Consider the following 14,390-nt stretch of genomic DNA (forward strand, 5'->3'; position numbering starts at 1 on the left):
GAGGGCAACGGGGCAATCCCTCCCCCCCCCCACACACACTTCCCCCAGGCTCTCCCCTGCTGGCTAATGCAGGGCTAGCACTGTCCAAGTGCCAGCCCTGTAATGTGCCTTCATGGACCAGAGTGGAGATCAGAGATCTCCATCCCCGGTTCGCAGGCACCGTGCGGGCAGCCGGCAGGGGAGGGAGTGAGAGTGGACCCGGGAGCAACAGAGCAACGCCCTGGATTTCGCGAGAGTGAACTCTAGCCCTGGAGCTGCGGGCTAGAGTTCACTCTCACCACTGGGACCACCAGGGATTTCCCACAGACCACCAGGGATCAAGAAATGCCCCCCCCCCCCCCCTCCTCCCTCAGTAGAGGTAAGAAGGAAATATATTTATTTTTATAAAAATTTTTTATAAAAAAGCCCCCTACCCTCCTCACCACACATTCACACACAGCCCCCTACACACATTGCCCCCCATACACACACACAGACACACACACCTTGCCCCCCCATACACACACTGCCCACAAACACACATACACAGCCCCCCCCATACACACACACCTACACAGCCCCCCCCATACACACACTGCCCCCCCACACACACATACATAGCCCCATACACACAGTCCCCCATACACACACAATACACATTCACACACTGCCCTCCATACACATATTGCCCCACACACACACACATACACAGACCCCCATACACACATTGCCCCCCACACACAGCCCCCCATACACACATTGCCCCCCACACACACAGCCCCCATACACACACAATGCCCACCCATACACACACTGCCCCACACACACACAGCCCCCATACACACATTGCCCCACACACACACAGCCCCCCATACACACACACAATGCCCACCCATACACACACTGCCCCCCACACACACAGACCCCCATTCACACATTGCCCTACACACATACACAGCCCCCCAAACACACATTGCCCCACACACCCTACACATTCACACACTACACTCCCCACACACACACTGAACCTTTCACACACACTGCACCCCTCACACACACACTGCTCCTATGCCCTACTACAGCCCCATATCCCAGCAGACCCCAGGTAAGTTGTCAAACTGTTCTGAAACGGTTTGACTACTTACTCTGGGAGGGGGCCCTGGCACCAAGACCACTACATCGAGCTGTAGTGGTTATTGTGCATGTATTATTTCTTTAAATTATCTACAAGAGATCAGGCTCTGGATCCGCCACTGATCTGCCTCCTTGACAGTCTCAGCCAATCCTATGGGGAAGCATTGTGATTTGCTCAGACCACCACTTCTGATGATGTCAGCAGACAGAAGCAGTTCACAGGCAGACAGGGGCAGAGCCAGCAGCTTCAGACTTGAATACCAGTAAGATTTTACTATGTTTAGGGAGGCAAGGAAGGGTCAGGGGGGCTAGATGGTGGTTTTAACACTATAGGGTCAGGAATACGTTTCTGTTCCTGACCCTATAGAGTTCCTATTATATAATAGATCCTGTATGTTGTATTAATTGACCCCAGCAGCCCTTTATAATGTATGCACGTTTAGGTAGGTGCAGCCTTCCTGGTTTGATATGTTGAAACAATGAATAAACCTAGAATGACAGAAATCTCATTGTATATATATTTCGGGGATCTTTTCCTAGCATTGCACAAAAATTAAGTAATAAAGCTAAATTATTATTTTTTTTTGGCAGAGGATTTTTGGATTTATTTTTGGTGCTATAGGAGCCAAAAAGGAAGGAACTGGAAATAGCCTATCTACATGTATATTCAACACACACCTAACTGTTTATAGAGTTTTGGCACAGTGTGATCCCACTCAGCCTGATAGCAGATACCAGCAACAGGATCCCCAAGTTTGTATTTCTTGCGGAAAGCAGCAATTTTAAACTGCCCACGATGTTCAGCAGAGGTTGTTCCCAAGATTCGCTCATCACATTTTATTGGACAAGACTGCTCATACACAAGCCACGTGTATCTGTGAAGACCTATACCAAACAGGTTGAGAAAGGCAGAGAACATATGGTAAGTCTAAGGAGAATTCCTCACTACATTTAATTAATATTTCGCACATTTTTCACAAAGGCATATATGTATTTATTTCTTACAAAAGCAACTCTACATGCAGTAGTTCTTAACCCATGGACGTGACCCAAAAATAGAACCCCATGCTATTTTAATGGGTCTCCGCTGTTTGGAACAAACACATGATATATGAAAAGTCTTAGGCAACTTCCTACATTAAGCAAGACTCTAAGCGCCATAACTACTACTGCGCACTGTAGTTGTTATGGTGCCAGGAGTGCCCTCCTCTCTCCACCCTATTTGTTTCTTTAAAGGGGCATTTATTAATTTCAACTGTACCTCTTAAAAGAAAGCCCAGTTCTTTTACCATGAGCGGGCTACGGAAAAAAGTATTGAGCTTTTCCTTGTTTCTGTTTTCTGGTGCAGCTCAATAGCCTTTTCTATATGTTTTATTAGAGTGATAGCTACGCTCTCCCTTTAAGTGTCTTTGACACCTTCAGGAGTCGGAATATTTTGCAAAGACCCCCTATGGTGACTTTGCAGCTTGCAGCGAGGCAGCCTTAACTTCTCCCTTGATGCCGCCATCTTCTTCTTCAGGGTCCGAGTAGAACGCTGATATCTATGGAGGATACCGCAAGACCGCAGGATCCTCTACAGACAATGTTTTTTTTCCCCTCAGCCATCACTAGTTTACAGCTAAGGGCATGACAAACCTTGAAAGCGGAAGCCCTGCCTTTTTATCAAGTGTGGCATTGAATCCTCACCCCGAGATTTTTAAGTGGTTTCTAATAAAGACATATATTTATGATTATCCGTCCTTGTTCCTACTATATTCAGATAATATGCCTGTTTTGGTAATGGTGTGGTTTCTCACTCTTTTGACTACAGACTCTGGATTTTACATTAGTCTATGAAATCTTTCTTCTTTTTTTCTTTTAATCAAAAGGTCAGACACTGGAATTGACACAAGGTTTTTAACCATTATACAGAGAGAGCATTAAAAAAGGATATAAACAAAAAACAAGAATTGTCAGAAATGCAAAGTGAATTTAAAATGTTAGACCAGTGTGTGTCTATCTCTTTTCCCCAATTGTGTTATAGTCTGTATGCCCCATGTATTTACTGTATATGTAATGTGAAACCGTGATTTCCTTTCTAATTCTTTGAAATAGATGTATGCATGTGCTACCGGGGTGCATCTCAAGGTGGCACCAAACCTGTTCTGACTGACACAGTACACATTATTCAATATGGATTAGTGAGAGGAGACATGATAGGTATACATGAGGTTTGAATGTTGCAATCGAAGTGAAACATAAATAAATAAACACAAGCAAATTTTCAATCAAAATGTTTATTTAATAACTTTAGTGATACACCTTGGAGAATGGCCGTGATCCTTTATTACGGATTTCATAATTCCAAATAAACCATAACCATATGAATAATAATAAACCATAACTTTTAAAACCAACATATTAAATAACTACTTTCCAAGGCTTCCCCCCCCCTCCAAAGCCAGGAGCCATAAATATCTCTTCAACCAAATCCACCAAATCCACCCGCCTGTGATGACCAGGAGGGCGACTTACATCCCATAATAAGGTCACGACATAAAATAAATAAAAAAGGGGGAGGGTGGGTGGGAACAGCAGCTTAAATATTGTAATATATAGCCAACCTTCGGATTTGTCTGGCACAAGCTGAGGCAATTAATTTTGGCGCCCTTTAATTTATACCCCTATTTTTCCCTCCACTATTGTGCTTCTCCTTATACAGTCCGCGTGCCCGACAATGTATATATTATATATATTTTTTTTAATTATTATACAGCGACACTGATGAGGCCGTAGACCTAGGCACTCATAACAAATGCTGCCACTTGCTCCCGATACCAAGGTAGTTAATCTATATCAGTTAAACATTCATTGTTCTCCTAGGTTTAAAAAATGCTTACCCTGGTGGTGAATATGCTGGTTCATACTCATGAACCGAACAAATACTTATGCTAATGTCTAACGTGTAAGAATCTTTTATAACGCGTAGCTTGTCCATAACTTTTTATTGTAGCGAGAATCTAAGCAGATATTTTTTGGAAAAGGAAAGTGAAGGGACAAAGAAAGGGGAAAGGGAAGAGGGGAAAGGAAAGGAAAGGAAGAAAAAAGGAAAAAAAAAAAAAAGAAAAGAAAAGCATAAGCATAAACGCTGGACCCTCACAGAATAGCAGATCACACTAACTATAAGCGTGACAACCTACTCATGTTTAAACTAATCTACCAATGTTATTAAGCAAGTAATTTTTGTATGTGTTCTCTTTAAAAAAAACAAAATGTGCTGTTTAATCTGCCATGCCTTACAATGTTAAAATGTTGTGAAAAAGCATGCAGCTGCTGTTGTGGCCCTGTATGCCAAATGTTCTTTCATGCACAACGAAAATAAAGAATTAAAAAAAAAAAAAAAAACGTTAGACCAAAATAGTCAAATTGGAAGCATAGCTGATTTGAAGAATTTTCCAATTCAGCTACTTTTGCATATAATTTTGAATTCACTTAGCGATCCCAACATTTTTAATTTTAGTAAATGACCCTGTAGGTTATTAGGCTGTTTATGGTGCTATGTATTCCTAACACTGTAGTGCCCGTGTCGCCGTTTAGATGACTGGGTAACTGCTGCCTGGGTTTAAAAAAAGGTTAACTCCTATTTTCTCTTGCTGCTGTTCTCCTTGCTTAAAGGACCACTATAGAGCCAGGAAAACAAACTTGTTTTCCTGGCAATATAGGGTCATTAGGTCCCCCCCACCCACAGGGACCCCCTCCCGCTGGGCTGAAGGGGTTAAAACCCCTTCAGCCACTTACCTTTCTCCAGCGTCGGGGCTCTCTCGGCGCTGGGGAACTCTCCTCCGTCTGTCGATGTCAGCTCCGAATGCGCATGCGCGGCAAGAGCCACGTACGCATTCAAACCGCCCCTAGGAAAGCATTACTCAGTGCTTTCATATGGATATCCAGCGTCTTCTCACTGAGATTTTCACAGTGAGAATCGTGGAAGTGCCTCTAGCAGCTGTCAGTGAGACAGCCACTAGAGGCAGGATTAACCCTTAGTGAAACACAGCAGTTTCTCTGAAACTGCTATGTTTACAGCTGCAGGGTTAACACTAGAGGGACCTGGCACCCAGACCACTTCATTGAGCTGAAGTCGTCTGAGTGCCTATAGTGGTCCTTTAAGCTCTGCCTCTTTGGCTGAGATAATTGAAAAGGATGATCTCAGCCAACCCAATGCTTTTCCATGGGAAAGCATGGCAAAACGTTGCACTGCTCCGATCAGATGGGCTCTCTGAGACCATATGATTGAAATAGCACAGTTTTACTCAGCTATTTTACGGACGTGCCTGCAGTGGTTGTCATATTGATAGCCACAAGACGAAGGTTAACATTGCCGTTCTGTGGGCACAGGGTATCCAGACCTAGTCCATGTCATTGAGATGAAGTGGAAGATAGTGTTCCATGAAGCTGACATTTTAAAGATAAAACGAACTAAAACCCTTAGCAATACTTGAGTTCACGAATTGTACAGAACCTGTCTTGGAAACAGAGCTGTTACATTTCTGAGTTATATACCTGTTCCATCACCAGGTGCTGAGCCGACATATGCAGTGAGAGTGCAGCCAGTACTGAGGTCATTTCCTTTTACATTAACAGCCAGGTAGTGATGCCATTCCCTGAAGAAAGAGACCACATTTAGTATAAGGCAGTATGTGTAGCACAGGCAGCAATTCTACTCATCACATAGGAACATACAGTTAACACCATTAAGTTACATCTGTCAGGGATACAAAAAAGCTCCACCACAAGGACCACAAAGCAGCTCCTACTAGACCACCAGGGAATTGGGATATCTCGTCTGCCTACCCACAGGTAAGCAAAGAGCAACACTCAAATGTAAAATTAAATTAATTAATATGCCTAGTTGCAACCCCTAAGGCACCCACAAGAGGTATAAAACTCCACCAAATGCAAAGGTCCACCGAAAATCACAAGACACCTGATTATGCAAAATACTAAATATTTAGTAAAGGGAGGGAGATATGTGCTGCTACTAATCTTAAGAAAAATTAAGTTTACGGTAAGCAACATTTTTTTTCTTCTAATGAACCACAATAGTACAGACCAATGGGAGATTCCAATATAACAAGAAGGATGGGTTCAAATGATGAAACAACAGCCTGAAGCACTTTTTGCCCAATGGTCCTGAGAAGTTCAGATCGGATGTCCAATCCAAAATAAATGCTTGCACTTGTGAGGCTTGGCTGGTGGCTACTAATATTGTAGTGCGTGCTGTTAAGTAATGATGTTAAAACTTGACCAATGAAGAATAGGCCAGGGAAATATTTCTCTAATCCAATGTGCTTCAGAGGGCTTGAAAGTCTGTTTTCCTTTTAAATGTCTTTATAAAAAAAAAATCAAAAGATCTCAGCTTTCCTGAAGAACTAGTTCTAGAAATGTACATTTGCAGCTCCATTCTTACATCCAGGAAATTAAGTTTCTGTGGTATTGGCAGGTCTGAATTTAGAAATTGCTCAGAGGAATCTGGCAATAAAATGCATCCAGTTCCTGGCAGAGAAAGAGAGATCTGGACTTTGATGGATGCTGGTCTAAGATCTTAAAAATGGAATACATTTTGGCTTAATTTTTCAGTGAATCCATTGAGTGTATTTATTTTCATCTTGCAAAAGGATGTCAGTAACTTCAGGATCCATACATCTATATGTTAATAAGAAGCATTCAAATACCAGAATATTAGCGTGAATCATTAAAGGTGGAGATGGCCTGTTAACTATAGTATTCTAAGATTCCTAGATGAGATGGTGGAATCTAATAATTGCCCTTGGACAGAGGTTGCAAAGCTGAAGTGGAACATTTCAGTGGGTAGAAGAGCTCACAGTGGGTAGAAGAGGCTTTGGTGCACCCAGTGCACTGCCTATGATAGGCTGATTGGAGACCAGTGACCCCAATGCCAACCAACCAGGAAATAAAAATGTGAGTGCCCTAATAATCTGTCCTGTGCAAGGACAGGCAGAGACTGGGAACCTTTGGGCTTGTAGGAATTTTATGCATTTTGTGGGTGGCGCAAGAGGATATATATTTCTAAGTGTGTAATATGCATTATTTATCTACAATTAGCTTGTTTTATTTATTATAAGTTTAGGGGATCTGCCTGACAATCCAGGCAGTCCCACTGCAGTCAATCTTGCAATCCGGCCAATTCTAGTCAGGCGAGCGCGATCACATGACTCGGATTGCCCTGAACTGGCTGCAAGGGAACTGCCTTGGTTGTCAGTCAGTGCCCCTCCCCCCCCCCCCCCCAATTGGATCCGGCGAGGTAAGTATAATTTGGAATTTGGGGGATTCAGGGGCTTCACCGGCACCAATGTCAGGACCTGTCATTATGCCTAACATTGTTAAAGCCAATTCCCAACTTTGCCATCTGGTTAAAGACACATTGCTGGGAGTTTTATAGTTACTGTGGAGCTCTGTTATACACTCAGACACACCAACAACACAGAGCTGTTAGAAAAGAGGAAAATTAGGATAGAAAGGAGGGACAGAAAGATGTGGGCCCAAAATAGTGACTGTCCATCCTAAATAGGGATATTTGGGAATTGCAAATTGAAGTGATCTAAAATTAGGTTTATTCACGAAATAGTGAATTATGAATTGAAAATCAAATTGCAAACTTTAGGTAATGTGCTGTGTGGCTGCTTGAATACTTCCACAATAATGCACACGTTCAGTTTTTGTTTTTTTTCTAGATTATAAATTGCGGCCCAGCAGAAACAAACATGCAATGAGAGCCAAAATGCCAACATTGCTAGCCACAGTGTTGCAGCTCAAGTTGACATACAAAAGTTAGGAGGGATATATGGGAGCCCAGCTTTTAATCTACCTACCCAGATTTTAACACATTTTTATGAGGTTTTAGGATTTTCTCATTATAATATAAAGCATATGTTCACCCTTGATGGCGATCATTTCTGCAGGGAACGTCAGGATCCGTTAACGCTATGGTATAGAGCTTTTTAGGGTCCATGCCTTCCCATTGAATAGATGGGCATTGCTGAACCTAAAAAAACAAAAAAAAAGAGAAAAAAAACAGGTTTCAGCCAAAGGCTAGTTTTGGGATATAATTGAAAAGATCTGTGCATATTTTATTTGAGTAAACATGGCTGCAATCAATGTCTGGCACAGGTATAGGAAAAAATGAAACAATAAACAGAATCCTTTCCAGCATCTAAAACATGCATGTTAATTGCTGGCAAAGGTTTGACATTTAATACTGCTATTGCTAAATGTAAACAATGCCATTGTTTTGTACTTCATTTCCCAGAATGCTGAGCCAGTAAAACTGAATATTCCCCTCATTATATGTTGGAAAAGCAGCATAGGGGGAACAATATATCTCTTAGTGATTTGCTATATCCATATTACCAAGACGACCATTTAATAAGTGTGTTTTTTTCTGGAAAAATATATATTGCAAATATACAGTAAAATGATTAACACACATTGCATTTTTCTCCTGAATAAATAGGAAATCTTGTCACCTCAGTGCAGTAAAGGAAAACCATTGATAGTAACAGCTGTTGTAAACTACATCTCCCATTGAGCTCATTCAACTATTATGCTACTAGAATATACCATGTATATATTGTTCAAGACACTGCCCACCTAACTGCATTGAACTGCATTGAAGCTCAGTAATATGCCTAATGGCCTACTTAGCTAACACTCTGTATCTTAGTAGGCAAAAAAGAAAGTAAAATCATACATTACTTTTCTACAAATATTATAATTTATTGTATTATATTTTACACACATACAAGTATTCTGGCAGCCAGCATTCACCTGTCGTCCTTTTAGAAATGCAAAAAATGCACATATATTAATATTGTCATTAAAGCCCAGAAATTCATTTAGGTTAGAACCTCTCGGCCTTCTGGCACCAATGGGGCATCTGGCTTCCAGCTGCCTTGGTGTAAAAGCTTACATTCAAAACCTAAAGATACGTGGACATGCACGGGTAGTAATGGGTAGTAATGCAAATAATAACCCACATAAAAGTTTTGCTCAGCCATGTCAGCTTCTTGTTCAAGAGCTGATAAATAACAAATAAACTAGGTGCAGGGAAGGGGGATTCTGTTATTTTACCATGAGATGTAACTTTATTCTCTATTCCTGTGGCCTGTGGTTATAAACCGCTAAAACAAAAGGCTAAATATTCTCAAGCTTATCAGTACCAAGTGGCATTTTACCAATTTCATATGCTCAACGCCCACCTGTGTATACATTACTTTAAAAACAAATACACACCCAAGCCAAAGACAGGGTATATGTGCTTATCTCACCTAGAAGCTTAAGTATTAAAAGAAAATGTTATAAAACTAATAATGGACAGATTAGAGAAATCAGATACAACTGTCAATCAAATCATGATTACAAGGGGGGGCGGAGCCTGACTGGCAAGCTGGCTGGACGTGCTCTGTAGGAGCTCCTGCCACAAGAGCCACAAATCTGCCAACTACTCGGGCTGTAATGGCACAATCCTCCTACAAAGGAGCCCACAATATGGGGGTCACCCACTGGAACCCGGTGAGACCAAACCCGACGACCGGGAAGACCGGACGCCAAAACGGCAGCATGGGGCCTACCTTGGGAGGTGGCGAGGGAAGACGGCCGCTTCCCCGCCGCGTGCAAACAGCCGCAAGCGACAATGACGCACACCACCCCCCCCCTATGGACCGGTGGGGGAGATCACGGTCCCCGCCTGGAGGAGAAGCACCGACTCCATACCCCACGACCAAGCCTGCGACCCTGCCAAACAAGGTGGGAGTTGGGGCCTCCAAAATGGCGGACAACGATGCACTCAAACAGCCACAGCACTCACTCAAAATGGCGGCTGCCTGCAGGGGACAGGCACAAGGACGCCAAGCTGGCACACGGCTACTGAGCGACGACCTGCCAGCCCGCATCGACCAACTGTTTGAAGACTTTTGGATAAGGCTGCAGGAGAAGCTGAAACTCGGAGCTGGACGAGAACCGGCACCACAACTATTTGCCTCCTCTCATGTGAGCAACGCCTCTATGGCGCCGAGACCAGGCCGGATTGGGCCCTGTCAGACCCTGCGGAGCAGGGGAGCAAGGGGAAGCCTTAAGGCCCCAGACACCTTCGCCTACCCAATGCGTGATACGCCGACGAAAGACGACCCACGCCACATGATCTCCCTCCCAAGATCGGGTAAACGCTTACCCCGAAGACATCTGACAAAGTCCTCACAGGCACCTGCGGCAGAAACCCCATCTAGGTGGCGAACCATACACCGCACACCCCACAAGCTCAGGACACCACGAGAGGCACGACCCCCTGCAACAACTCTACCTGAGCAGAGCACTCCAAGGGGTACCACCTCACCGCCTCACCTACGCCAGACGCAGGCAAACCACAACCGGAGTCAGACACTGCCAGGTTCCACCGCCTACCCCCGGAGGAGATCAGATCCGGAACCGACACGTCCCCAGGTCAGTGAATCGAAAATACCAGCACACACACAAGCATGGGGGCACCTAACCCAGCGACAAAGCCCATCCTTTGCTGCCCAGAAGCCTCTCGACACGAGCCTGCTGAACGCCCCCGGAATACACCAGCCGCACCGACTACCACAGCCCCAACAAGGCATCGGTTGACCTCCAGGGGGAATAGGACTCAAAACCAGGCACAGTACCCTCGGTCACACAGCCCTCTGTGCCCCATTTGAACTCTCACATATGTATACTGGACTAATCTTAACTTGTAACCACTCTCTCAAAGCTCAGGATGAAGCCATAAGCAGCATATGTTCACCCTGCTGTGTGTTAGTCACAGCCCGTTACTAACAAACATATCTCTTGTATGCAGCATGCTCCTTGTTAATAAGCCTGTTTTACATGTGTACACCAGTTGTCTAACCCTACCATTACTGTTATATGCACCTCATAACTTGCCTAGCCTGTACTTAACGGTATGTTTAAGTTTGAATATAAAAACATGATTCAATTAAGCGACTCCCAAAACTGAATCAAATACACCAGTATGCTGGTAAAAGTACCATTACATTGGACACAGCGTCTTAATTTTATTCTATGAGCAGAAAGTGTAAGCCACGTTATTTTAGTTTAATTTATGTTATGAAAATGCTTAAGCAACGACAAGCGACACTGTAAACCGCATAACCCAACCTTATAAAAATGTGCAAGATCAACCCTGTACCTCTGTTTATATGTTTTATAATGCGCTGGAGGATTGCCGTTGGGGTACCTCACAAGCGATTGTACTAAGCTTATGCACTACAAAAATAAAGAATTAAAAAAAAAAAAAAAAAAATCATGATTACATGAATAAATACGAATAACACGGTTTTATTTATGTACATCTAAAGTTTTACCTTTGTGTTGTTACAGAATATAAATGTATTGCTCCAGGGTTCAGTAGTTTAAAGAAATAATATCTGTCTATATCCTTAATATTTATCAACCTTGAGGGCACACACGTGATATTGTGTGTTTAAATTCTATAATTGCTGCTTAGTAAACAGCAATTAAAGGGTTTGCAATGCAGGAAATTCGATTGAGGATTGTGTGAATTCCTAGCACAAAGTATTTTATATCCTAATACAGTGATGGCTGTGCTTGGCACTCCATATGTGTGCGTACTACGTTTCCCATAAAGCTCAGCTGGAAATTGCTAGGTGTATCCCGCTCTGTCCAAATTTTTCCAGTAAAATATATGGTGTAAGTCATTCTGTGCCCTGGAAATATTATTTATACAACACATATTGCAATTATGGTAATGGGGAGTTGATAGTCACTATTCTGTCAATCATTGCTTAGCAAATTCACAAACATTTCTTTCCCCAGTTACTGAACTGTCAATGAAAGTCTTAGTAACCCCTTAGTAAGGGGGTTTATTCAATAAAGACAGCATTATAGTAAATCTAAAACCAAAATGGAAAATTTACCCATGGGCTTATTACCTAGACCAGACTCTTTCATTATATTATTTAAAACCAGAATGGCAAAAATCAGGCTAATACAGCCAATATGTGACTACAGCAGATATTGGGGTTTTTTTGTTTAGTTTTTTTTTTTTTTTTACCAATTTTGAAATTCTGCACCTATATTATACAATTTGGTTTACATTTTGGTGTTTAATGATTAAACGCCTTACAGGGTTAGCCACATAATTGTTCTCATTTTACAGTATGAACAACATATTATCCATACCAACAAGATTAACCATCCCTATCCATCCACTGGGAGACATACTGATACTAACGATTGATTAGAGAAATATGTTTTAACGAAATAAACACTAACAAAGCCATTTACTACAGTAACCAGGGAATGCATATAAGGCATTCCAAGTACATCTGAAATGTGGCAAGTGCATAATGAAAGTATCAGAAAGCAGACATTATGTATTCTTAGTAAATAACTGGCACAAAGTTTCTTATCTGAACGGGTCTCTGTACCTCACTGGGAGTCAGTACTTGTCCCAGTTTATCCAAACATGTCTTTCCGTAGCACAGTTTCAGCGGATAGGTTGGTTTCACATCTACATCAGAGAGAGCCAAAGGACCGTCCCAGTCGTCGATACATGATGCCATATCTAGAGTCGCCGTGTGTGCAGTTTAAGTGCGTGGAATCACCGTGCGTGGAACCCTCAGTGCGTGGAATCACCGTGCGTGGAACCCTCGGTAAGTGGAATCACCGTGCGTGGAACCCTCGGTAAGTGAAATCACCGCGCGCGGAGTCCCGGTAAGCGGAGACACTCTGCGTGGAACCCTCGGTAAGTGAAATCACCGTGCGCGGAGCCAGTCTCCGAGTCTGCTCTTATGTACTGATGGAAACACAAACACACAGCGTGGGCCGCCTATTCCCTGGATGCAGCCAATCCCGGAAGCCCATGAAGCCCCTTTGCAATGTCATTGGGCAGTGAAACTATACACTGTCCTATTTTGGCTCAGGATCAGGACCAAATGTTTTCCTTAATCCATCTTTTCATAGTTCTGTTTTCTGTGGCTCTTGGAAATGGGTAGTTCAGTTAGTCATTTTGTTCAAAGAGTTCATGACACATAACAAGTCCATTCTGGTAATAGAATGCTTTAGACAGCTTTGGGTTAGACACAATATACATTGGCATTCACACATATTTACACACTGTGCACAAAGTCAGTCATGTTAACACACAGAAATATACACACTTCATTATGCATGTATTATGTATATGCACGTTGAGGCATGCGATATAAAGTTACTAAGGGAGGTGATTGTATGTGCATTGATTCAGGGTCTCTATCTCTCGCTTTCCTCTCCCTATGCGCTATGTAGGGGGAGCACAGTAAGTGATAGCTCTCTAGCTAGCTCTCTCCCCACACTGCCCCTAACAGTTAATATGGCCATGTAGGAAAGACCCTACTCTGCCAAGAGAGACCCCACAGCGCACACGGCACTGAATGCCCAGCTTATGTAGTGAGCCTGTACCAGAAAAATTAGAATCTTGAACTTTTCAGCCAATGTTTGCCTTATGAATATTTTCTATGGGCACTATGAGCAATGACCATATGCTATAACCATCTTCATTTTGGCACTCTTTCCACCCCTCCTTATTCAGACTCAATCCCTAGTTCCCCTTCATGTTACTGCACTCCCATTTTCACCTTTTTTTTTTGTCTCTTATCCAAACTCATGCCCTCACGCTGAAGCTACAATAAAAAAGCAACACAAATTATATCATCTGAAACATTGATACCTGTAAGTACTACCCTGTGACCATGGGCTAGAGAGAGATAACTGTGGGTATAGAACGATAGTGGGGGCCAGGGAGTGATACCTGTTAGTAATAATCGCTAGTGTCTACTTTGAGTGTGAGTGAAGACTTGCTGCTGCTGGTAGCATTTTGTGGTCTGTTCTCTACTGTCTCTGTAGTGCTGGAGAGGAAATATTCTGCCTCTCTCTCTCTCTCCCCCTCTCTCTCTCCATTTTGACTATGAGATCTTCATATGTGTGCCACAGTCAGACTTCTACATGCTGCTGCTGTGCTAATACAACTCTACTAAATTTCAACAGTAACTAGTGGTTTATAATAATGTATGTGTTATGCAAATCCCATGATACTCAGACATCTCAGATGGCTTGTTGGGCAACACAGGAATTTCAGATTTTCCTTTAAAATGTTGTAAACTAAAGTTCCTACAGTGCATAGTTAACACTTAAGGCTGCGGAACATCAATGGTATTGCACTTTACATTATTTAAGGGGTCTCATGA

General features: G+C 42.8%; 1 protein-coding gene across 2 annotated transcripts; it reads right to left on the reverse strand.

Annotated features, from left to right (window-relative positions):
* Window positions 1–817: 817 nt before the first annotated feature.
* LOC134610881 (phosphatidylethanolamine-binding protein 1-like) lies at window positions 818–12,953 on the reverse strand. Of its 2 annotated transcripts, XM_063454183.1 has the most exons (5): window positions 12,855–12,953; window positions 12,594–12,791; window positions 8,046–8,152; window positions 5,650–5,750; window positions 818–1,998 (listed from the first exon to the last, which is right to left on the reverse strand). In XM_063454183.1, exons 2-5 carry the CDS (start codon window positions 12,726–12,728, stop codon window positions 1,781–1,783), a joined length of 561 nt encoding a protein of 186 aa, XP_063310253.1. In that variant the 5' UTR covers window positions 12,729–12,791; window positions 12,855–12,953; the 3' UTR covers window positions 818–1,780. The 2 variants fall into 2 exon arrangements, with proteins under 2 accessions (XP_063310253.1, XP_063310252.1); XM_063454182.1 differs by having other exon boundaries at window positions 12,594–12,953.
* Between the last annotated feature and the right edge of the window lie 1,437 nt (window positions 12,954–14,390).

Source organism: Pelobates fuscus, chromosome 5 (genome assembly GCF_036172605.1).
Source record: "Pelobates fuscus isolate aPelFus1 chromosome 5, aPelFus1.pri, whole genome shotgun sequence".
Taxonomy (NCBI): domain Eukaryota; kingdom Metazoa; phylum Chordata; class Amphibia; order Anura; family Pelobatidae; genus Pelobates; species Pelobates fuscus.

Excerpts from the sequence above, each read along its gene's own strand:
- LOC134610881 (XM_063454183.1), bottom strand. The coding sequence starts at position 12,728 with ATGGCATCATGTATCGACGACTGGGACGGTCCTTTGGCTCTCTCTGAT. Across the intron at positions 5,751-8,045 it reads AGAAATGATCGCCATCAAGG|GGAATGGCATCACTACCTGG; the intron begins GTGAACATATGC and ends CTCTTTCTTCAG. Across the intron at positions 1,999-5,649 it reads AGCACCTGGTGATGGAACAG|GTCTTCACAGATACACGTGG; the intron begins GTATATAACTCA and ends TGTTTGGTATAG.